Source organism: Apteryx mantelli, chromosome 5 (assembly GCF_036417845.1).
Source record: "Apteryx mantelli isolate bAptMan1 chromosome 5, bAptMan1.hap1, whole genome shotgun sequence".
Lineage (NCBI taxonomy): Eukaryota > Metazoa > Chordata > Aves > Apterygiformes > Apterygidae > Apteryx > Apteryx mantelli.
The window spans coordinates 87,826,784-87,848,007 of record NC_089982.1 but is presented as its reverse complement, the minus strand read 5'-3'; the positions used below and the strand labels follow the sequence as shown (position 1 = coordinate 87,848,007).

Here is a 21,224-nt window from a genome sequence, read left to right as displayed (position 1 = left end):
TGGTGGGCTGTGCCCGGGCATGGGTGAGCGCTGGGGGCACGCAGGGATATCAGCCCCGCTGCGGGGTACCAGCCGAGTTAGTCCTTTATTGGTAGGCACGTGGTCGCAGCCTGCTGCAGCAGGGAGGCGAGGGCGCAGGGAATCGCTGCCGCGTCGCTGGAGCCCAGCGTGGCTGGCGGAGGCGGCAGCGGCAGCCTGGCGCAGGTGGGGCTGCAGAGGCAGGTATCGGCAGGAGAGCTGGCACTATGCAAAACGCCGCGCTGCCTGGCCACGCTCGCCAACCTGCCTGGCTCCTGCGCAGCCTGGGGTCCTGGCCAGACGTGCTTGCTCTTGCTGCGGGGTGGGGTGGGCGTCCAGGAAAGGGAGGTTCGCTTGGGGTGGAGAGCAGGAGGGGTGGAAGAGTCTGGCACATGGTGGCGGGGAGCTCCCGTCTCTCGTCACCCTGCTCCTGGGACGGTCTGCAGGCAGCTCGGGGTGGAGGGGAGAATTCCTCTTCCCCGTGGCGTAGTCGCACCACCAGAAGGGCTGAGAACTCAGTGCGGTTTGTGGGAGAGAGGCACTGGTGAAGTGTAACTGGCTCGGGTTAGCGGGAAGGAAAGCCTGGCCGGGGGCTGACGCAGAGCGCAGGGGCAGGGGATGTCCCTGGGCAGGCGGGTCCCCGTGCTGCCAGCCGCGGGGCTCGCGCGCCCCTGGAGATGCTGGAGGGTGGCAGTCACCAGACCTGGCTGGACGCGGGCTGGCGCCGCTCTGCGTCCCCCCAGGGCCCTGGGTGCACGGGGAGGCCGGTGGCCTCAGCCGCATGGGACGCTCCTGATGCGGATGCTACGAGAGAGGTGTGAGAGGAATTGTCCAGCAAGGAGGGATGGGAGCAGGGGGTCCGTCTAGGAGGCAGCTGGGAGCAGGGGGGCCGCGGGCTTTCCCATCCTCGTGGGCAAGGCTGGCCCAAGCAGACGGTGCAGCTATGGGTGGGCACCGTGTCAGAGCTGTGACAGCCGTTTGGACTTTGGCGGTGGAGGAGGAGGCGACTTCAGCCCCTTATTTCCATCCGGTGTCGGCAACGCTGGTGCCTGCAAGCGGAAAGGATGGTTACTGCGAGCAGGCGGTGGCGGGGTCTGGGGGCTCGGGGCTGGGGGTACCTTCCCTCCGCTTGCTGTGTCGCTCTGCTCCAGGAACGTCTCGTACACCGTGGGGCTGATCTTCCGTGGCAGCGGCGGGGCCTTGCTGGCGCTCTTCACGCGGCCGCCGAAGCCGGTGGGAGACAGGGACAGCCCTGTGCAGAGGGGGGCACGGGGCTGGCAGAGCGGCCTGCGCCCGCCGACTCCTACCCCGAACATGCCGGCCTACGGGAGCGCGAGGGCTCTGTGCGGGAGCTGGAGCCGGGCACGTGGGCAGAAGCAACGAGGAAGGAGGTGGCCGACTCCGCTCTGGGAGCCGATCTCAGCACGGGAGCGGGCGGCACATTCGAGCAGGACAGAAGCGCTTGTGGAGGCTTGGTGAGGCCACGAGGCAGAGCGTGGGGAGGTGGGACCGCAGCGTTAGGGCTCGCGTGGCTGCAAGAGGCCTGCGATGGGCTCGGAGCACCAGAAATCGTGCTGGTGCTGCAGGACCAGGCAGGATGCTATTTGCATTTAAAGCTGACTGCGCTGCTGGCTCGAGTCCTGCTGCCTTGTGGCTGGCCCAAGTACCGAGACTGGAAACAGGGGCTGCCCCGAAGGTTTGAAAGGGTGATTGCAGCGAGCAGGAGACTGCAAACGCCCGCGTTGCTGCGGGAGGCTGGGAGGGGGAATGTGCGGGGGTGGCGTAGGGGAGACCCCTCTCCCTGCGGCCGCCAGAGAGGCGGCAAGGAAGGGCTCGGGCCGGCAGGGAGAGGGCAGCAGCACTCCGAGGACGAGGGGGTCGCTCTGGCTGTGGGTGCAGAGGGGGCTGCGGGGTTGCTCTGACCATGCGGAGCAGCCGCGGGCAGCGCAGCCGCCCTGGCGCGTCCAGAGCGTGCGGATGCTGCTCCCTCACAGACGGACTGTGCTTCCCGCTGTGCGTCAGGGCAGGCGCCACGCGGGCCCTCAGCTCTGCCCATCGCTGCCTGCAGGCACCGTGCTGCACCCGGGAGAGCTCCTGGGCGAGCGGGTCCCCGGAGCACCCTGCAGCCCACTCTGTGCTGCGGCGCGACCTGCTGCGCCCCAGACCCAGCGCGGGGCCGGGGCAGGGGAGCTGCTGCTCCGTGGCGGAGCCCGCAGGGGCTCTCGGCCCCCGTCCAGCACGGTTTTGGCATGCTGCGTGGGTGCAGGCTGAGCCCTGCTCCCCAGGCGGGGGGGGAGCAAGCTGCAGCCGGCGTGCCCTGTGCGACCGTCCCAGCACAGGGCTAGGTGAGTTTGCACTCTTATGCTAATGCTGTGCCAAGATGCTAATTAGCCCAGTGCTAATTATCTTGTTTATGCACTGTCATGCTGAAGGAATGGTCTCGTGGCACTGAAATTACCTCCTAAAGGAGCTCCCGGTCCCTGGCAGGTCGCATCTGCCCGGCTGCTGCTGCCCTGCCGTGGCAGAGCTGGACCCTGGGGGCAGAGCTGGACCCCGGGGGCAGAGCCCCATGCTCGACAGGGAGGTCCCACAGCTGTGCCGCCACCAGCAGCTCCATGGAGCGCGTTTGCCAAGGAGCCCATGGGGTCTGCGGCTGGTTTTGATGCCGGCTGCTCCCTCCCTGCTCCCCGCGTGTGCCAAGGGCCCGCGCTGGAGACGGGATGCTCCGGCCGAGGTGGGAGTGGGAGCACTGGGGGCGGTGGTGCCGGGGTGGGGGCACGGCCCTGCGGCGTGGGCTGGATGCCGCTCTGGGCTGCGGGGCCGGGGAAGGTGCGCGCGGCTGTGCCGGCAAGGCAGCGGGGCAGCGCAGCGGTACCTGAGGCGCTGGGCTGCGGGCCGGCGGCCTCCCTGCTCGCCGGGGGCTGCTTCCCGTCGAAGGCGCTCAGGCTGCTCTCGCTCATGTTGCGGGAGAGTCTCCGCTTCTCATCCTGGGGCACGGAGGGAGGCTCAGCGCCCCGTGGGATGGGGATGGGCAGCTGTGTGCAGCCGGGCTCCAGTCGTGCAGCACCCGCCGCCCGGGAGCACAGGAGCCTCCGGGGGCTCTCAACGCCCCCCAGCCCGGCTGCAACCCGGAGCTGGGAGCCCGCTGTGGCCAGGCCTGCCGCGAGCAGCCGGGCTCTCCGGGGGCTGCAGGAGCTGCGGCTCCGGGGGCAGTGGGATGCGCGGGGCGGAGGGGAGGCGCCGGGGCGTCACCTTGGGCTCCAGGGGCTCCGAGACGGACTGGCGCTGATCCTGCCGCCGGTACCCGAAGAAGGTGCTGGAGCGGTTCTCCTTGCGCTCGCTCCGGCGCTCCTCGCCCTCGGGGATGCGTGGGACGGGCCTGGAGGCCGGGGCAGCCTCCGCGCTGCGGGTGCAACCACGGCGTGTGAGCTGGGAGCAGGGCAGGACCGTGCCGCAGCCCTCGGGCTGCCACCGGCAACGGCCGCCCCCGCCAGGCCCCGAGGTTTCTGGCTCCGGCAGAGCCTGGCCACAGATGCTCCGGGAGGAGCAAGGTGTGGAGGAAAGGAGCCGGGAGGGCCGGGGCAGGTGGGGGCCAGCAGCACCGAGGGGCCTGTGTGGACAGGGTGGCCCAGGGCTGCTCCCCACCGCAGCGCTTGCCTGTCCCCAGCGCGGCTGAGCCGGTCCCGGTCCGGTCCCCAGGCCATGGAGCAGGGTCGTCCACCTCGCCGGTCCTCAAGGGAGACCTGAGAGCACGCAGAGCCTGAGAGGGAGCCCGGAGCCATCCCGAGCCGCCCTCCTCGCGGGGACCCTGCGCCCCTGCCCGGCTGCGGCCGTGGCCCCCTCGGACCCGGGGCGGCTCGTCCCGTGTCGCCCCACGGTGATGCCCCGCGCCGGTGCCAGCACTCACCATCTCCCGCACCCCGTACTGGCTCTCCACCTTGGCGCGCAGCTGCACGAAGCACTGCTCCATGCGCTCGTGGAAGGGCCGCAGGTCCTCCGTCACCTTCCGCCCGTGGATCCGGATGCCCTCTGCCAGCAGCGGGGTCTGCGGGGAAACGGGGCACGGTCCCACCGGGACTGGCGCATCCCGGGGCAGCGAGGCGGCCGGAGCCCTACCTGCCAGGCAATCAGGTCCTTCAGCTTCTCGATGTTCCCCTGGTCCTCGGGGTGCTCCTGCAGGTAGGACTCCTGGAAAAAGGCCTGCGCCGAGAGCCGGCTCAGCCCGCTGCGGGATGGGAATGGCCCGAGGCTGCGCGGGGCCGGCAGCCGCCCGCCCGGCTCCCGGCGCGTCCTCACCGTCTCGTACTTGGCGAAGCCACCCATGACGGCGGGGTCCACGATGCCGTTGAGCAGCATGGAGAGCGGGTTGACGGGCAGGCTGGGGTCGTTCTGGTGCCGGTTGATCTCGCTCAGGATCTTCTCGTTCGTTTTCATCATGGTCTCGATGGCGTTTTCCAGGGGGCTGATGATGGTCTGTGCCCGGGCGGAGGGAGGGAGGGTTGGCAGCTGCCGGGACCCGCCGTGGTCCCACCTGTCCCGGCGGGGACCCGCAGGGCAGCCTCTCCCCGGCCCCGCGGAGAGACCTGCTCCTGCCCCGGGTGCAAAGCCGGGACCGGCCGGCGGCTCCCGCCGGAGCCTCCCTGCTCACCGTGGCCGTGGAGGTGACCGCGAACCAGCGCAGGATGCCGGGCAGGGGGTAAGCCGTGGTGAACGTTGTCCGCTCGATCCACATGGTCTGTGGGGAGGGTGGCAGTCACCCGTGCCGCGTCCCTGCTCCCGCCGTCCGGGATGTGGCATCACCTGCCCCCCGGCTGCCCCCCGGCGGGGCTCCCACCGCCCCCTGCCCCACAGCACGGGGCTGGGTCCCCCCCGTCCCTCCTGCATCCCCCTGGATGCCCGCTCCCCCCGGGGCTCCCGGCCGGTGGTGGCAGCACTCACGGCGAACTCGTTGTCGGGATCCTTGGGGCCTTTCATGAAGGGCCGCGAGTAGCTGAAGCTCTGGACGTGGTTGGCTTTGTAGAAGCTGCCGGGAGGGGAGCGGAAGGGAGTGCTGGGGGGCGTCCCGGCAGGATGCGCCCCTCCCAGCGGGATGCAGCACCCGCGGGGGCACTCACTTGGTGATCTGCTCCGGGATGCTCTTGCCCTTAAACCGGACCTTGGCTTCCTCCACCGGCTGGACGGTGAAGCACTGGATGTCTGTGGGAGTGAAGGAGCCACAGGCACGCGCGGGACGGGGATGGGGACTGGGATGGGGACGGGATGGGGACAGAGGGGACATGGGGAGCGCCCTCCCAGCCCGGCCGCATGGAGGATACACTGCCCCGGCGAGGCGGTGATGTCCTGCCCGGGCGGCGACGTGCTCTTCAGCTTCTCGGCGTTGGGGAAGGGGCTCAGCAGCCGCATCTCGAAGTCCTCCCGGCGCTCGTACTCCTTGCCCCGGTAGATGAAGACCTTGTTCTGCGGGGGAGGAAGGTCGCGGTCGATCCCGCCGCACTGCGGGCAGGGCCGGGAGGTGCCCTCGGCCCCGCGCCGGCTGCACGCGAGCTCCGACGGTTCGAGGGTGCGTGCACCGCCGAGGTCGAGCCTCCGCCCCCATGGGAAACCTCATCCCAAAGAAATTACTGGGCCGGTTCACTAACACGGGAAAAGCAAACCTGCCGGGCACAGCAGAGCCTGCCCGGCTCTCCCCATGCCTGCATCGCCGGCAGGGACAGGGATGGTGCGCAGGCCTCCTGCGAGAGCCCCAGCAGTGCCCAAACGCCTGCACAGATAGCACAGCGTAGCACTGGTGCATCTCTGCACCCCAGATACGAGACCGCATTGCTGCATCGCTGCACCCCAGCCATAAAATAGCACAGACGCAGGATGTCTGTGCACCCCGGGAGTGAAACAGCGCAGACCCAGCTGCACCCCGTAGATGGAGCACGGATACCGAGGCACTGCGTGCCACAGGGATAGTCTAGCAGAGGTGTAACACCGCTGTGCACCAAGGACGCGGGGCGCAGGCCTTGCCATTGTGTATTACGGAGAATCACAGCTTTTCACGCGATGCTTTTCACTTGTAACCATGCTTCCAAGTTTTTGCAATAGGGTCCGTAACCGTTTGCCAGAGTAAAGCTGGCGTTTCCCTTTTACAGCTGCTAAACCCTGCGAGCAGGCGCGGGGGAGAGCCCTGGACGCCTCCGGCTGCAGGAGCACGCGGAGGGTGTCCGCCAGCAGGGACGACCCCGCGCAGAGTTGGTATCATCCGTGCCGGTGGGATGCGGGTGCGAGGCGCTCGGAGCCACCCCGTGCACGTCCTCGCTGGGGCTCGCAGGGACAGCGGTTCCTGAGAGGCAGCGAGCGCCTGCGCGCTGCTGGGCAGGGGGAGGACGGCACCCAGCGCCATGGCCGCTGTCGCCGCTCGCCGTCTGGCCCGTGCCCTGCGCACGCGCTTGGCAAAGCATCCGAAGCTGCAGGATGTGGACGTGCAGGGGTGGCGCTGCCGCCAGCTGCCCGAGCCCGGCACGCGCCCCGCTGTCTGCAGGCAGGGGCGGTGGGCAGGACGTGGTGGCGCGCCAGGCAGGGGTACGCGCTTGGCAGCAAAGCGGCCGCCGCACCGCCCTCGCGTGCCCTGGCTGCAGGCAGCCTCGGGCGAGACGCATTTGCATTCTCAGAAGCACCCAGAGCTGCTAACGCGACATGTTTCCGTAAGCTGTTAAGAAGGGGGAGCAGACCCGGGGGATCTGTTGCATGCACAACCCTCGGTGCGGCTGTGCTGGAGACGATGCTCCACTGCCGCTCCTAAACTTAACCGAGAGCTTGGAGGAAAGATTAATGCCAGGTCTGCTACTAAGGCTGTGTTTTCTTATTTTATGCTTTCACTTGTGACTGATGCCCTGTCCCGACCCTTGGCGAAATGCTGTCTGAGAAGCGACGCCTCTGAGCAGTGTGGGCTCGCAGACCGGCTCTCCGCGTGCGTGCCCAGCGCGCGTCGGGACAAGGCTGCTCCCGTGGCACGAGCAGCTCCTGCCTGCCGCCCCGCTCGCCCTGTCCCTCGGGGCCGGACCTCCCGGGATGCCCTGCCGTGGCTGGGACGCTCGGCCCCAGCGAGGGCCCGTCCCGAGGAGCGGGGAACCGCTGCGCCTTGGCTCGGAGGAGCCGCTTACCCGCAGGAAGGGGGGGAAGCCTTGCCCGTAGTAACCCACGGCGAAGTAGTCCGGGCTGGGCCGTAGCACCTTGAGGATCTTCTCGTAGAACTTGGCTTCCCGCTGCTGCCCGGGCAGATGCAAACGCTCGCAGCAAGGGCAGGAGGGGGCCGGTGCTGCTGCCCCACAGGGCCGCAGCACGGGAGCCCGGCCGAGCTCCTGCCCTGCCCCGCCGTTCCCGCTCCGCTGGCGCTGCGCCCCCAGCCCGGCACAGATCCTGCTCGGCTCCCCGCGCCTCCTGCCCACGGCCCAGGGGCTCACCAGGATGTCACTCAGCATTTCGTAGTCGAAGATTTCACTCTCGTACTGCTCTGCCAGCTCCTTGCAGATGTGGATGGCCTCCTCCCACATCTGCAAAACAGGGCAGGGTAAGGGCCCGGCACTCACTGCCTGCTGCAGTGTGACCTGGGGCAGGGAGGGGGCACGAGGTGCTTCTGGGTGAAATCAGCTCCTTCTGCAGGGGGACCCCATGTGCACCCTGCTCCAGGGGCTGTGCTCACCTGCTCCACAGGCACCCTGCTCCACAGGCACCCTGCTCTGCAGGCTGTGCTCACCTGCTCTGCAGGTTGTGCTCACCAGCTCCGCATGCACCCTGCTCCGTGAGAGATGCTCACCCGCTCTGTGTGCACCCTGCTCCGTGTGCACCCTGCTCCGTGGGTGATGCTAACCTGCTCTGCAGGCACCCCGATCCTGAGGCTGTGCTCACCTGCTCCGTGTGCACCCTGCTCCATGTGCACCCTGCTCTGCAGGCTGTGCTCACCTGCTCTGCATGCACCCTGCTCCGTGTGCACCCTGCTCCGTGTGCACCCTGCTCTGCAGGCCGTGCACCCTGCTCCGCGTGCACCCTGCTCCGCGTGCACCCTGCTCCACGTGCTGTGCTCACCTTGCCCTGGTCGAAGTAGTTGATGATCTGGTTGTAGAGAGCCTCCTTCAGCTGGCGCTGGGTGTGCAAGCTGGGGCTGTGCGAGCCCTGCATGGGGGCTGTGTTCGGCTCGTCCGACCACTGCGCAGAGGCGGCAGGATCCCGTTATGCCGAGCTGGCGGGGCTGTGGCACGCAGCACCCAGCGCGCAGCCCCGCAGCCCCCACGCTGCGCCCGCACCTTGAGGAGCCGCGCGTGCAGCAGCAGGGTGTAGGCTCCCTCCGTGTAGTTCTCGTAGCTGACGTGCAGGTCCTTGAGCTTGTAGAGGTACCTGGGGGCGAGGGCACCGCGTGGGCGGTGGCGGCAGGCTGGGACCCCCGGAGCCGCTGGCGCCGCGCGGGCGCCGGGGCCGCACGTGGGGCTGTGCGGGGGCAGGTGGGCGCTGCGCTCCCCGGGGCTGCGCTCACCTGATGTACATGGCCTGGCGGTCGATCTCCTTGTAGAAGTTCTGGGGGGAGCAGAGCGGCGCTGGAGGGGCCCCAGGGGGTGCATGCTGTGGCACCCCCTCCCAGGCCCGCGACGCTGCCAGGACCCGTCCCAGCACGGGGACTGGGTCACCCTCGGCAGCAGGTCCTGCAGGAGCCACTGCGGACCTGGAGCGGCACAGCGCTTCCCAACGAGCTGGGATGGGCTGGTCCCTACCAGGGCCTGGGGATGCCCTGGGAGATGGGACACTGCGGGGCTCAGGGATGCCCTGGGACATGGGACACTGTGGGCACCAGGGATGTCCTGGGATACAGGACACCATGGGGCCCGGGGATGCCCTGGGACTCGGGACATCGTGGCGGAGGGTGATGCTCAGGCCAGCACCGAGGGGACCAGCGTGCTCCGGGGCAGCAGCGGCACAGGGAGCAGAGGGCACCTCTCCACGAGCGAGCCCAGGCTGGAAACGGTCCCTGCTAGCCCTAGCGGCCACTGGGCTGGGCGACCGCAGGTTGCATCCGGGTGACACTAGCTTCAGCACCCTGTGCGCACGTGGTGCCAACCCGTCTCTGCTGTGCTGGGGGTCTGGGGACATCTGAGGGGACACGGGGCTGAGCAGGCCCCGGGGGGACCGGGGGCCTGGGGCAGGAGGAGGCACCCACCAGGAGGTTGACGGTGCAGCTCATGCTGTAGGTTTTGTTCTCATCATTCATAACAGCCCGGTAGTCGAGGAGCCGCTCCAGGAGCCCCGTCACCAATGCAACGAAGTTCTCCCCGGGCTTGGTCAGGTCGGGGTGTCCCTGGCAGCAGCTGAGCAGGCTGGGGAGGAGAGAGGCAATGGGTCTCGTGACACGCTCAGCTCCGCTCTGCTCCTGCCCCAGCTCAGCCCCCCCCTCCCAAGCTGCCCGGAGTTGCTGGGGGACGGGTGGCAGAAAAGGCAACGCCTGGTCTGCAGTGGTGTGGGGCAAACCCAGCTCTGCTCCCTGCCAGGCACATCGGGGACGGGGGAGAGACCTCCCCGCTCCAGCCACTCCTCACGCGGAGCTGCGATGATGGGCACGACGGGGCAGGGCGAAGCCTGGGGCAGGGCAGGGGCAAAGCCTGGGGCAGGGCGAAGCCTGGAGCAGGGCAAAGCCTGGGGCAGGGCAAAGCCTGGGGCAGGGGCAAAGCCTGGGGCACGGGCAGGGTGAAGCCTGGGGCAGGGGCAAAGCCTGGGGCAGGGGCATTGCCCAGGGCACGGCCGGGGCAGGCTGGCCAGAGCAGCGAGGGTGCCCAGGGCACACGACGCCCCAGGCAGCAGCCGTCCTCCTCTCAGGTCCCGCTCCCTGGGGCGGGGGGCTCTGGGTCAGCGCGGTGCCAGGAGGAGCAGGATGCCCAGACCCGGCTGGGGCAGGAGCACAGCGTGCGGGAAAGGGTTGTGCCCCACGGAGGAGGGAGCAGCGCTGGCACCGCGCACTCACATGCTCTCGAAAAGCTGCTTGTACTGTTCGTCTCCGCGGCCACCCTCCACCTCGCTGTCCAGCTTGCGCAGGATCTCGTCCTCAAACTGCAAAGAGAGGGTGGCAATAAGGAAGGTCTGTGCAGACCTCTCCCCTCCGCTGTGTCCTGGTTTCCACACAACGCAGGGACTGGCTGAGTGGGGTCAAACCTCACCCGTCCCCTCCGGTCCCTGGGAAGTCCTCTGCATCGCCCCAAGGCCTCGTGTCGTCTAGCTCCCAGCGGAGGCTTCATCCCCACCCTCCATCCCTGGTAGGTGGCCTCATCCCATGTCCCTTGTCCCTCCCTGCTGCAGCCCCACATCGCAGCCCCCTGGGAGAGAGATGAGGCTGAGCGACGCCTCCATCTCTGCCGAAAGGGATGGTCCAGCCCTGGTGAGAAGCAGGATCCAGCAGGATCCCCGGCCGTGGGGCGCTCACCCGGCTGAAGCTCTCTGTCAGCTGGTACTCGCAGAGCATCATGTCGAAGAAGATGGGGATGGTGGACTTGCGCAGCTCCAGCTCTGGCACAAGCGTCATCTCCAGGATGGGGCCCACCATGGCCGGGATGAACTCAATCTTGCGGTGGCCTGGAGAGGGCAGGGAGGCCGAGCTGAGCGCCCGTGCCCCGGGGCGAGCGTGGGCCGGCAGGACCGTGGTGCGCCAGGCACCTGCAGCCTGCTGCCGGGCCAGTGCTGCAGGACGCACACCGGAGCTGGGAGCACTCGCTCCCTGCAGCTCCCCGATCTCCACTGGGAAGCGGAACAGCAGCTGGAGCTGCTGCTACCTGCTCCCTCCCTGCCTGCCGTGCCGGCAGCACGACCTGCACCACCGCCAGCTTCCGAGCAGGGAAAGTGAGGCAAGGCAGGACTGGCAGGGCCAGAGAATCGGAAACGAAGGGCTGCAGGCACACGGAGCCCCCGGAGAAGGGAGGCTGGTGGCAGGGAGTGCGAGCTCACAGGACCCACTGGAGCGCCTGCAGGCTCGCACGCCCCGCAGGCTCGCACATCTGCGGACCCGCACCTCCTGCAGGCATGCGTGCCCCGCAGGCTTGAATGCCCAACAGCTTGCACGTCTGCACACTTTCACGCCTGCAGTCTCGCACGTTGCTCAGACTTGCATGCTCCACAGACGCACACGCCTGCACACTTGCACACCAGCAGGCTTGCACGCCTGAGGGCCCACACGCTTGCACACCAGCAGCTTGCATGGCCACCTGCGCAGCCCAGCTTGGTGCCATCCCGCTCCTCAGTGCCTGTCTCTGCAGGGACAGTGCTGAGGATGCGGCAGGCATGCCGGCCCTGCAGAGACTCAGCACACTCGCTGCTGGCTGCGCTCCGGCTCACCAAGGTTGTACCACATGTCCCGGATGGCGGCTCCGATCGTGGCTCTCATGTCCCCGTACCTGCCGGGATGGTGTTGGTTAGCATTGCTCCTCCTGCCCTGGGCACAGCCGGACGCGTCCCAGGACCCCTGGCCCCGCGGGACGGCCGCGCTGGGGCAGGAGCCTCAAGACGCGCTGCAGAGCTCGGCCGCGAGGCAGCTGGGGGCTCGCGGCCGCACGGGGAGACGCGGTGCCTCACTTGGCCAGGATGCTGGTGCGCTTGGCCTGGGAGAAGTTCTCCAGCTGCAGGGAGTCCTGGGTGAGGAAAGCCACGGCCAGGTGGAAATAATTGTTCCAAAGCTGCAACGGAAGCACGGGACGGGAGCGCGAGAGCCGGGGGGCTCGGGGAGCGGGGCGGCGCAGGCAGCCCCGGCCCTGCTCGCCGTGGGGCGCAGGCGGCCCTGGGGTCCCGCTCGCCGCGGGGCACGGGCGGTGCGCTCGGCTCACCTGCAGCTCGAAGCTGCTGTGCTGCAGGAACGTCTCCGTCAGGGTGGCTGCGAAGTGGTTGATGGCGCGCAGGAACTCCCTGGGGGAGCGGCAGGCGCCGTGGGGCAGCGGCCGGAGGGCGGCGCGGCTGCCCCACAGCCCAGGGCCGCAGGGGGCCAGAGAGCAGGAGCACCCGGAGCAGGGGCGAGCCCCGGAGCAGCCCTACCACCGCCCGGGGATATGGCAGTGCCGAGAACCCCTGCCCGGCCTGCAGCCCAGCGCAGGGGCCGGGGTCCCTGACCCTCCCGCCCGGAGGATCCCACCGCTCCCAGCCCCGCGCTCCTCACCGGTTCTGCACCATGTTCATCACCATCCAGTCCGAGGGATACACCGTCTTGCCTATCAGGTCCTTGAAGAGGATGAAGGTCTCCATGAGGAAGTCCTGCCGGCAGGGAGGCGGTGTCAGGACCGGGCTCGGCCAGTGGGAGTGATGCCGGGCTGCGCACCGGAGCGATGCCGGGCTGGACACGCGTGCGTCCTGCCAGGGCGTGCGGAGTGGAGCCCCTGCACCGCGGGCACTCACCATGAGGTCGGGCCGGGAGGGGAAGGCCCTGATGTAGGCGCTGTAGTGGTCCGTGTCCATCTGGCTGAGGATGGCCGTCATGCAGGCCACGTAGTGGCTCTGGGGAGAGAGGGCTGATGGCAGCACTGGGGCCCGCGCGGGCGCCGAGGGACACAGCCACGCCAGGCCCTGCTCCTTCGCGCCTCCCCCAGCCGGGCCGGGCACCAGTCCCCACTGGAAAGGAGGCTGGAAAGAGTCAGGAGCAGCACGAGTGGCTGGACCGTGCCGATGCCGGAGCACCCATGCTGTCCAGCTGGCAGCGTGCGCTGCGGCAAGTCCATCCGCAGCGCCGGCGTGCGGTGCACGACAGCCGATCCCAGCCGTACGGAGACCACGCCGAGCTGCTCCGGAGCCCCAGGATAGGGGCGCGCAGCCCCACCGCCCCGTGAGAGCTGTGCCCGACCCCGCGCGGCAGCAGGCAGGGCCAGGACCACGGCGGTCACGGCTGCACAGGAGCAGCTGCTGCTCGGGAGCGGGTTTTGGATGCAGCATCATGTTGGACTGCTTGGTGACGAGCAAACTGGCGCAGGTGGCCGGGGACAGCACCACCAGCCATGCTTAGGCTGTGCTTGGGAGCTTAGAGCCAAGGGCCTCGTATTTGCTGTAGTGTACGTCTATGTTTTTTAAGGTAATATGTGGATTTAAGTGCATTTTGAAAATGCATGCAGTGTCTTTCTGAGGGCCGGTGCGTCTAAGTTGCCTTTAGTAGAGGGTCCCGCTCTGAGCCCATTAACGCCGTTCCTGTTCTGGGAGCAGCACAGCTTTGCTGCGAGAAGAGCAGCGCAACAGTGGCTCCGGCCGACCAGCGCTCCCAGTCTGCGGGGTGGGAAATGCTGCCGTGTGATCCCTGAACTGCACTCAGCCGCGTTGCTCGCGGAAAGAGGGAGTGCAAAACCCTGCCTGCTGCTCACCAGTCTTTCATCTTCCCTTCAGTTAATTATTGCTGCCTTTTTTTGATGATACTTCTAACATAAAAACTGAGTCTACAGTAGCCTTTAAAGCACTTTGAAAATTCACTCTTAAGCTTTGGTCTTGTGACTCTGGGGAACCCCCTGCGGAGCTGCGGCCAGCGACTGCAGCCCGAGAGCCGACGGAGCCGGAGCCCCCCGTCGCGGACCAGGGATGCCGCTCGGTTTCCGGGTCCTCGTGAGCTCTGGTTGTTCAGCTGTTGTCCAGCTGCAACACCGAGCCCAGCGGGACGCTTCACACCATGACGTCCCAAAAGGACGGCTGGCGCCAGACGGAAGGGATGATGCCCTGGCTGGGGTGGTTTGCAAGGCGACACCGTTACGCCTGTGCTCCGGGTGTGCACAAAACAGCCCAAAGCCCTCCCGTGCCTTGCTGGGGTCTGCATCCCCGGAGCCCCCCCCGCAATGTCGCCCCGGGACATGCCAGCCTGGCCCAACCTCCTCCGAGCGCGGCCGCGGAGGCGGCGTGCGGAAAAGCCGGCAGCTCTCAGCAGCAGCCACAGCCGCAAATGTGTTGTCGCCCTGCGAGTCGCCAGCGGAGCCACGCGCACGTGGGGAAAATGCAAACAGACCCAAAGCACCTTGCTGCTGCCACCGTGTGCACCACGCGGGGAGATAGGGGACAGTCCAGCAGCTTGGAAAAGCCCGGCACTGCTGGGGTCAGGGGAGGACGGACACTGGACACCTCCTGTTAGGAGAGCCGGGTTCAGCTGCTTCCAGCACAGCCCACATTCAACGGCTCGGCCCGAAAGCCCTGCTGCCGGGTGTCTGCACGAGGCTGGAAATTGCGGGAAAAGTGGCTGTTCCTGGGGTAAGAGCAGGATGACGCACCGCTTGGCCAGCCCAGGGGGAGCGGAAGGTCCCAGCGTGAGCAGGGTCACGGGGCTCAGTGGGTGCCTCCGGCGCTCGCCCCCCACGGGGCTGTCGTGCTGCGAGCTGCACCCCCTCGGGGTGCCCAGCGGCTTCGGGGTGGCCGTGGCGAGGAGAGCAGCCCTGGTGGCGGCGGAGAGTGGGGCCGGTGACTGGCAGTGAGGTGTCCCCGCGCCAGGGCAGCCCGGCTCGCCCGGTGGCTGCCCTGCACAAAGCTCCCGGCACACATCCTGCCCGCACGCCCCCGCAGGGAGCTGGGCATTGCGCTGCAGGGATGGAGCCATGCTGCGGGGTGTGTGCTGCACCGTGGGGCGGGTGCCGTGCCGTGGGGTGTGCACTGTGCCGTGGGGCCGGCACCCAGGCCTGGCAGGGACACGTGCTGCACGGATCCGCCCTGCGTGCTTTCCTCGCGGCATGTGCAGGCTCCCGGGTGCCCCCCCCTCGCCCTGCGTCCCTGGGGCAGAAGAGCAGCCCCCACTGCGCTGTGCGAGAGCAGGGTGCGCGGGGCAAACCGGGAGCCGGCTGGAGGCCACGGGAAGCAGGGCAGGATCGCGCCGGCAGGACGCGTCCCCTGCAAGCCCATCTGCTCTGGGGATCCGGTGAGATTCGCTCGGTCATCTGAAAACAGCTGTTCTGGTGGCTGCCTGGAATTAGATTCGGGTGAACTCCCCGCACTGCCTGCTACACCTTGTTCAGGGGAAACTGTATTTACATTTAAATTACATTACAGAGGAGCCACGCAGCCAGGCACTGCCACACATACGGATGCGGTTTGAGCAGCGGGTGGCGCGTACGTGGGAATGGATCCAGATGGGCAGCACGGCGCATGGAAACCAGCCCGGAGGGCACAGACACGAGCGGCCGGCCCCCTCGCCCCGCCGCTCCCCTGGCCCCGTGCGGGCAGAGCTGTTCCCGGACCCACGGCAGCCGCTCCCGGGCCTGGCCCCGATGCCCTGCCAGGGTTGACTCCGGCTCTGGTTGCCGGGGCTCCTCTGCCGCACAGAGACGGGCTGTTCCCCACCGCGTGCCCAGGGCTGTCCTGCACCCTGGCCTGGCCCCGGGCGCCGTGCCCGGTCGTCCCCTCCGGACCGAGCCGCCGTGCCTGCGAACGCCTCCCGGGGCTGGCGGCAGGGAGAGCTGCGGCGGCCACCTTCCCACGGTCCGGGTCCCGTCCGGCGCGGCCTCGTCAGACGCCTGGCACGGCAGCGGCCGGGGCTCGCGACACCCGCGGGGAGACGGTGCCGAGAGGTTCGAGGTGCCGAGAGGTTCGAGGACGGGGGGACGTGGCGCCCCGCCGCTGCGCAGGGGCTGCAGCGGCGGGAGCCGCAGGGGAGCGCGGCCTCCGCCGGCGAGCGCTGCCCAGCACCCGCGGCACGGCGCGGCGCGGGAGGCCCGAGGGGACGGCGATGGGCAGCGGCCCCGCGCCCCGCGGCTGCTCGCGGCTCCCGGCGCGGCCCCGCCCGCGGCTCGGCGGAGGCCCCGCCCCCTGCCCCGCCCCTCCCCGCCGGCCCCGCCCCCGGTACCGGCGAGCGAGCGCGGCTCCGCCCGGCCGTGCCCCGCGCACGCCGCCCGCTCCGCTCCGCGCTGCTCCCCGCGCCGCGGCGCTCCCGACCCTCGCCTCCGCCGCGGCGGTGCACCAGGTACCGGGGCCGGGGGAGCGGGGCGGCGGGCCGGGCTCGGCTCCGCTCGGCTCCGCTCGGCTCCGCTCGGCTCTGCCCTGCGGGCAGCGGCCCTGCGGCGCCCGCCGGCTGCGTCGGGGCCGCGCGGGGAGAGGCGCCGGGCGGGACCGCGGTGCGCTGCGCTGCGCTGCGGGGGCCCCGGGCCGGGGCGCGGGCGCAGCAGCCTGCAGCCTGCGCGGGGCCGGGGTGCGGGGCCGGGGTGCGGGGTGCGGGGCCGTCCCGCCGGGCGGCCGAGCCCGTTGCGCCCCGGGCAGCTGCGCGGTGCCCGGCGCGGTGCAGCCCCGGCTCCCTGCGCTGCCGCGGCGCGGTGGCCCCGGCGCTCCCCGGCGCTCCCCGCGGCTCCCCACTCCTTCCCTGTGCCGGAGTGTGGGAGCTGCCCGGGCGGCGGGAGAAGGTGCAGGGCCCGCGGGACCCCGCACCGAGGTGCCCGGCGGGACCCTGCACCAAGCACCCTGCATTGAGCACCTTGCACCAAGGGCGCTCGGCGGGACCCCGCACCAAGCACCCCGCGCCGAGCTGGCCCACAGCACAGTGCCGAGGTGGTCGGTGGGTCAGCTCGGTGGGCTCCCTCCAGCCCCGGGGCCTAGGGGAGCTGCAGGGGTGCGGTGCGCCTTTGGGGTGCAGCCCCAAAGAGGGGGCAGCGGGGCGCTGGCTGCCCCGGTAGGGAGCTCCGGCAGGGCCATGGCCGCGCCGGTGGCGGCATGGCTGGGCGACCCAGCGGGCTCAGCCCACGCAGGCACTGTGCCCAGACCGGCTCCAGGCAGGGCGTGAAGTCTGTAGCTGCTGACACGAGCTCTCCCATAAGGAAACGAAGCTCCAGGGAAGTAACCGTGCTGAGCCGGGAGCTGCTGCGCTGCGGGGCTGGAGCTCCCCGAGGGTCTGGCCCTGCACTGCAGCCCTTCGGCCCCGCTGGCTGCCCGGCCCCGGCACCTCTGTCTGCCCAGTGACTTGCGCGCGGGAGGTCTGCAGAGGCGGTCGCAGTCCTGGAGCTGCCTGCGTCGCCCGGTCCGACTTGCCGGCTCTCTGCTGTCCCTCATTAGGAAACGTGTCCATCAGCGGGAGCCGCGCTGGCGTCTGACCCCCCCGATTCCGGGAATGTCACTTTCTGTACTGGGCGCCGTGCTGACGCCAGGCCGAGGGTACGGCTGCTCGCGATGAAGGGATTCAGCCCACGTTGCTCCCAGCAGCTCCAGCGCCGCACTCGAGGCCTTTGTGTCTGCCGGCGGGGCTTGGCACCGGCGAGGCAGGAGCGGAGCGGTGCAGCCTTAGCTGCTCCCCGTGAAACGTGAAGGCGCAGCTTTCGGGGGCTGCTCCAGTCCCTCTCCTCCCCGCAGGCACCAGCGTTAGAGCCGCGGCTGCCTCGCAGGGCTGCCCAGGGGAGTCTGGGGAAGGGTCTCGATGGAGCCGTTTTTCCGCTCGGAGCATAAAGTGGATGCGTATGAGCAATCAGAGCGACCCAGGACCTGAGCGGTGCTTGCGTGCGCGGCGGCGGGATAGCAGCTGTCTGCCGGGCTTTCCGCTCTGTGGGCTGAGCGCTTCCTTACACGCTCGCGGCTCCCAGCGGTTCCCACGCTCGGCATCTCCCGGGGAGCACCGGAGCGAGACCTCCCAGGCAGCCGCGTGGGGAGGTAGCGCCGGGGGCTGCTGCCGGTGCTCCCTCCCCAGCCGCGCTGCCCGTGGCCTGGGAGAGCTGCGCAAATGCTCCCCGGATCGCCTTGGCGCTCGGGAGGCGACTCCAGGCAGGAGCCAGCCGTGAGCTGGTAACCCAGGTCCTTCCGTGGCATCTTCCCGATGTGATGGGAAGTGTTTGAAATCCTTCCAGTGCACTTGGAGGAGCAGAATGGATTTAAATGCAGAAGCTCCTTTAGACTGAGGTTATCTTCTTTATGAATTACAATTATTATAATTATTTAATGGTATGGTAGCATTCAGAGGCCGCAAATAATTAGTTGGCTTATTCCCATCTGTAGTAACAAAACTACTTCAGTCGTAACTGGTGCTTTCGGACAGTGAATCTCTTGAGTGTTTGCAGAGATAGTCTGTATCATCCTGGCTGTTTTGTGGGTGGAGAAACTGAGCTATATGGCAAAGACAGACACTTGCTAGTTCCTGAATTCCCCTGGTAGTGAGTGTTGACTAAGGCACGTAAAGGCACGGAGGGGCTGCCTGCTAGATGGCATTGGAAATCCACTTAAAGGCAGGAATTTGTATTCTGAAATGACGTCCTGCGTGTCCGTGCTGCGGAGCAGCAGCCGCAGCGCGCGGGGAAGCCTTTGCCGCTGGGGCGTAGGCGGCTGAGCGCCGGCCGGGCCGGGAGGTGCCGGTCACTTCTGCGGGCGCCGTGCGGCTCCGGAGGCGCTGGAGATGGGCACGCGGGCGCAGGGCTGTCGGGGGCTGCATTCGGACTGGCTGTGTTTAGGGCAAGGCGGGTTTCCGTCTGCGCCGTGGGTCGTGGTAGTCTGAATTGCCAGGAGATGAACCCTTTCTCGCTTTTTCCGAAAATGCGCTCTGTGGACAGCTTGTGGCTTTCTAATAAAATTTCTGGCACGTGAAGGAGCACATCCAGTCCCCGTCTGCCAGGGCTCCCCAGCCCGGCAGGCTGCTAGCTGGAGCAAGCGTTGCCTCCAGATGGAGAGTCGAGCCCCTTTCTCCAAGGGGTGAAACGTTCCTCCCCAGGAAAGCGCGGGGCTGCAGGAAGTTTTGTGCTGAGCCGAGTCTCCAGGGACAGGAAGTCGTTAGGCCGTGCCCTGCTTCTTGCGACCCCTAATTATCCTGAATCACGAACGCCAGAGGAAGCGCCAGCAGAGCTGGCGTGCCTCGCTGCCGGCGCCTGGGCGAGCTCCGAGCTTCCCGGGCCGGGACTCCGCCATGGGCATCCCCCCCCCGCGCGACGTGTCCCCAGGCTGCAGAGGGCACAGCATCGCCCGCGCCGCTCTGCCAGCTGCTTCCTTCCCAGGCAGCGGGGCGTTTTGTTCTTCCCGAGGTGGTCTCTGCGGTGGCATCTAAGAACGGCTGCCGAATGGCATTGCACGGCGCTGTGGCCGCAGACCGCGCAAGCGACACTAGCCTACGCTTCCATCAAGGTGGTGAAGAGCCTTGGGATGTGGAACAACTTTTCCTAACCTCATCCCACCAGGTGCAGGCTGTCTGCCACAGTCTGCCCACGTGCCCCCGGCTAGGTCACTCTACCTCTACATGTCCCATTTAAAATGGGGATATTAGTGCTCCTTTGCACTGGAAAGAGATGGGGGAAAGAGTGTGAATAACTGTGAGAATAGACACTACTGTCATGACAGCCGTATTGGCATCCATGGGAGACAGCAGAATAATTTGGCTTCTGAAGGCTTTGTTCAAAGGCTTTGTACTTTGCTGTGGCTCCTGACCACATAAAGTCTCCATCTGACACTACCAGCATATCTGAGGCTGAAGGAGAGAAGAGCAATGTAACGGTGGGAAACGATGACCTCTGGATCCCGGGAGAATGTTATTGCTTCTTCCCTAATTGACGGGATTCATCATTTGGGCATTAGCGGTGGTGGATGAGGTGGGGGCTGCCTCTGGAAGAGGTGGCCCATGGTGTGCCCAGGGGGTGCCGGAGCTGCAAGGACGGCTCAGGCCAGGACTGAGTGGGTGACGAAGACTCCCTGCTCCTGTCCAGTGAGGAGAGCCTTTTTCTAGGCTCTGTGGCTGGAAGAGTGACTAATTTTCTGCAGAGCTCTTCAGCCAGTGACCTAAAAAAAAGATGCATGTGGATCCCTTGGCTCATAAGAGCTGCCACTTCCACAAGGCACCTGCTGACACAGAAAAGAGACCTTTGTATCAGTAAAAATCCTCTGAGGCACCCAACTGATGCTTGCCTTGAGTGTGCTTGATGGTGTCACAGAGGTGTCATTTAGGGACATTCTGCCAACTGCAGGGGGAATTACACGTGCTGTGCTCAAATGGATCAGTCCAGGTATTTCCAGTAGAGCCACAGAAGTGTTTGAGCAGAGCGTAAGACCTTGCCTTGAGCACTCTCAGGAGAGAGGAGTTTGGTGCAGGCGTGGAGAACGGCTGCGAGGATGATCAGAGAAATGAGGAGCTGGCCTCAGAAGAAACTAGAAGACCTGGACTTGCTTAATGCTGCAAAATGTAGCCTGAGCAAGGTTATGTTTGCTCACTGTAGAAGCATGAGGTCTAAATGCTAAGAAGGGAGAAAAGCTATTCAAGTGGAAGCACTATATTGGCACAAAAACAAACGGATATAAACTGTCCATGATGCATGTCCATGTGCCTGCTGGAAATTAGAAGATTTATAAGCCTCAGAACAGTTGGGCTCTGGAAGAGCCTCCAAGAGAAGCCACAAGGGTAAGGCATGAACTGGCTTTATGGTGGAGCTTCCTCAGCTAGGAGCTGGATTATGGGACCACCAGCCTGCAGGAGAGCGTGGGAGTGATGGACTGAGGGGATTTTGTTCAATCCTGCATCCTTGATTCACACAGAGGCTTAGTTCTAACTACAAACGTGTTGAGTCTTCTCAGAGCCAAAATGGGATTAAGTTCTTCTACTGACTGATGTGTGGTGGACCTGGCTTCTGCTCTGTCATCAGCTGTGAGCAAATGCCTCATCATCTGGTGCCTCCCCTCTCAGTCATTAGTAACACCTCTCTTTCCTTTTCAGAGACCAGGAAAAGCAAAGATTTTGTCCCAAGAGAAGCTGTGGTACCAGAGAGCAGAGCTGGATAATTAGCTATTCTCTTCTGCACAGTTCCACAAGAATATGACTTCCTCTCTCATAAATCTAATCTCCTGGCTTCCTATGTCTTGAGAAGAAGATTTATGTGTCTGCTCTGGTTTTCCCTCTTCCACAGAGATTTCAGGAGAATGAGGTGGAGGATGGGTGAAGAAAGCATCCAAGCTGGCCAGAAGGACAGGTAGAGTTGTCCGTAGGTGTGGGGGACCAGGTGGGACCCTGCGTTGGTACATTCAGTCCTGCTGTTTGATGGCCATAGCTGAGGGTCTGCCCAGCAGCTCGCTCGTGCCCATCAGTACTGGGGCAGGTCTTTGCCAGAGGGCAGTGACATTCCTCGAGCTGGGAGGAAGAGCATGAGCCGACCTTGCTGCCCCAGCAGAGGAGGAGGAAAGCTGGAGGCTTTCTCTCTGCTCTCTGGTATTTTTGGTGGATGCAGGTAGCTTCCCAGACAGCTAAGTGTGAAGCAGGGCTTTGTTACTCAGAGATCAACCCTGCAGCCCCTGAGAGACAAGTCTCAAGA

At 66.7% G+C, this 21,224-nt stretch overlaps 1 protein-coding gene across 1 annotated transcript in view; it reads right to left on the bottom strand.

The window, feature by feature from the left end:
- Window positions 1–72: 72 nt before the first annotated feature.
- LOC106487412 (dedicator of cytokinesis protein 2-like) overlaps window positions 73–21,224 on the bottom strand; it is an 83,670-nt gene continuing 62,518 nt past the window's right edge. Inside the window, exons 29-53 of the mRNA XM_067298455.1 lie at window positions 12,418–12,516; window positions 12,182–12,276; window positions 11,856–11,934; window positions 11,608–11,708; window positions 11,371–11,429; window positions 10,466–10,614; window positions 10,010–10,095; window positions 9,212–9,368; window positions 8,534–8,574; window positions 8,307–8,397; window positions 8,089–8,208; window positions 7,467–7,556; window positions 7,167–7,271; window positions 5,334–5,475; window positions 5,133–5,214; window positions 4,957–5,041; window positions 4,667–4,753; window positions 4,315–4,491; window positions 4,135–4,218; window positions 3,926–4,063; window positions 3,676–3,761; window positions 3,271–3,421; window positions 2,894–3,005; window positions 1,137–1,270; window positions 73–1,067 (exon numbers count right to left, since the gene is read on the bottom strand). Of these exons, the coding sequence (XP_067154556.1) occupies window positions 978–1,067; window positions 1,137–1,270; window positions 2,894–3,005; window positions 3,271–3,421; window positions 3,676–3,761; window positions 3,926–4,063; window positions 4,135–4,218; window positions 4,315–4,491; window positions 4,667–4,753; window positions 4,957–5,041; window positions 5,133–5,214; window positions 5,334–5,475; window positions 7,167–7,271; window positions 7,467–7,556; window positions 8,089–8,208; window positions 8,307–8,397; window positions 8,534–8,574; window positions 9,212–9,368; window positions 10,010–10,095; window positions 10,466–10,614; window positions 11,371–11,429; window positions 11,608–11,708; window positions 11,856–11,934; window positions 12,182–12,276; window positions 12,418–12,516 (2,640 nt within the window). The 3' untranslated portion in view covers window positions 73–977. The remainder of the gene's footprint in view (window positions 1,068–1,136; window positions 1,271–2,893; window positions 3,006–3,270; window positions 3,422–3,675; window positions 3,762–3,925; window positions 4,064–4,134; window positions 4,219–4,314; window positions 4,492–4,666; window positions 4,754–4,956; window positions 5,042–5,132; window positions 5,215–5,333; window positions 5,476–7,166; window positions 7,272–7,466; window positions 7,557–8,088; window positions 8,209–8,306; window positions 8,398–8,533; window positions 8,575–9,211; window positions 9,369–10,009; window positions 10,096–10,465; window positions 10,615–11,370; window positions 11,430–11,607; window positions 11,709–11,855; window positions 11,935–12,181; window positions 12,277–12,417; window positions 12,517–21,224) is intronic.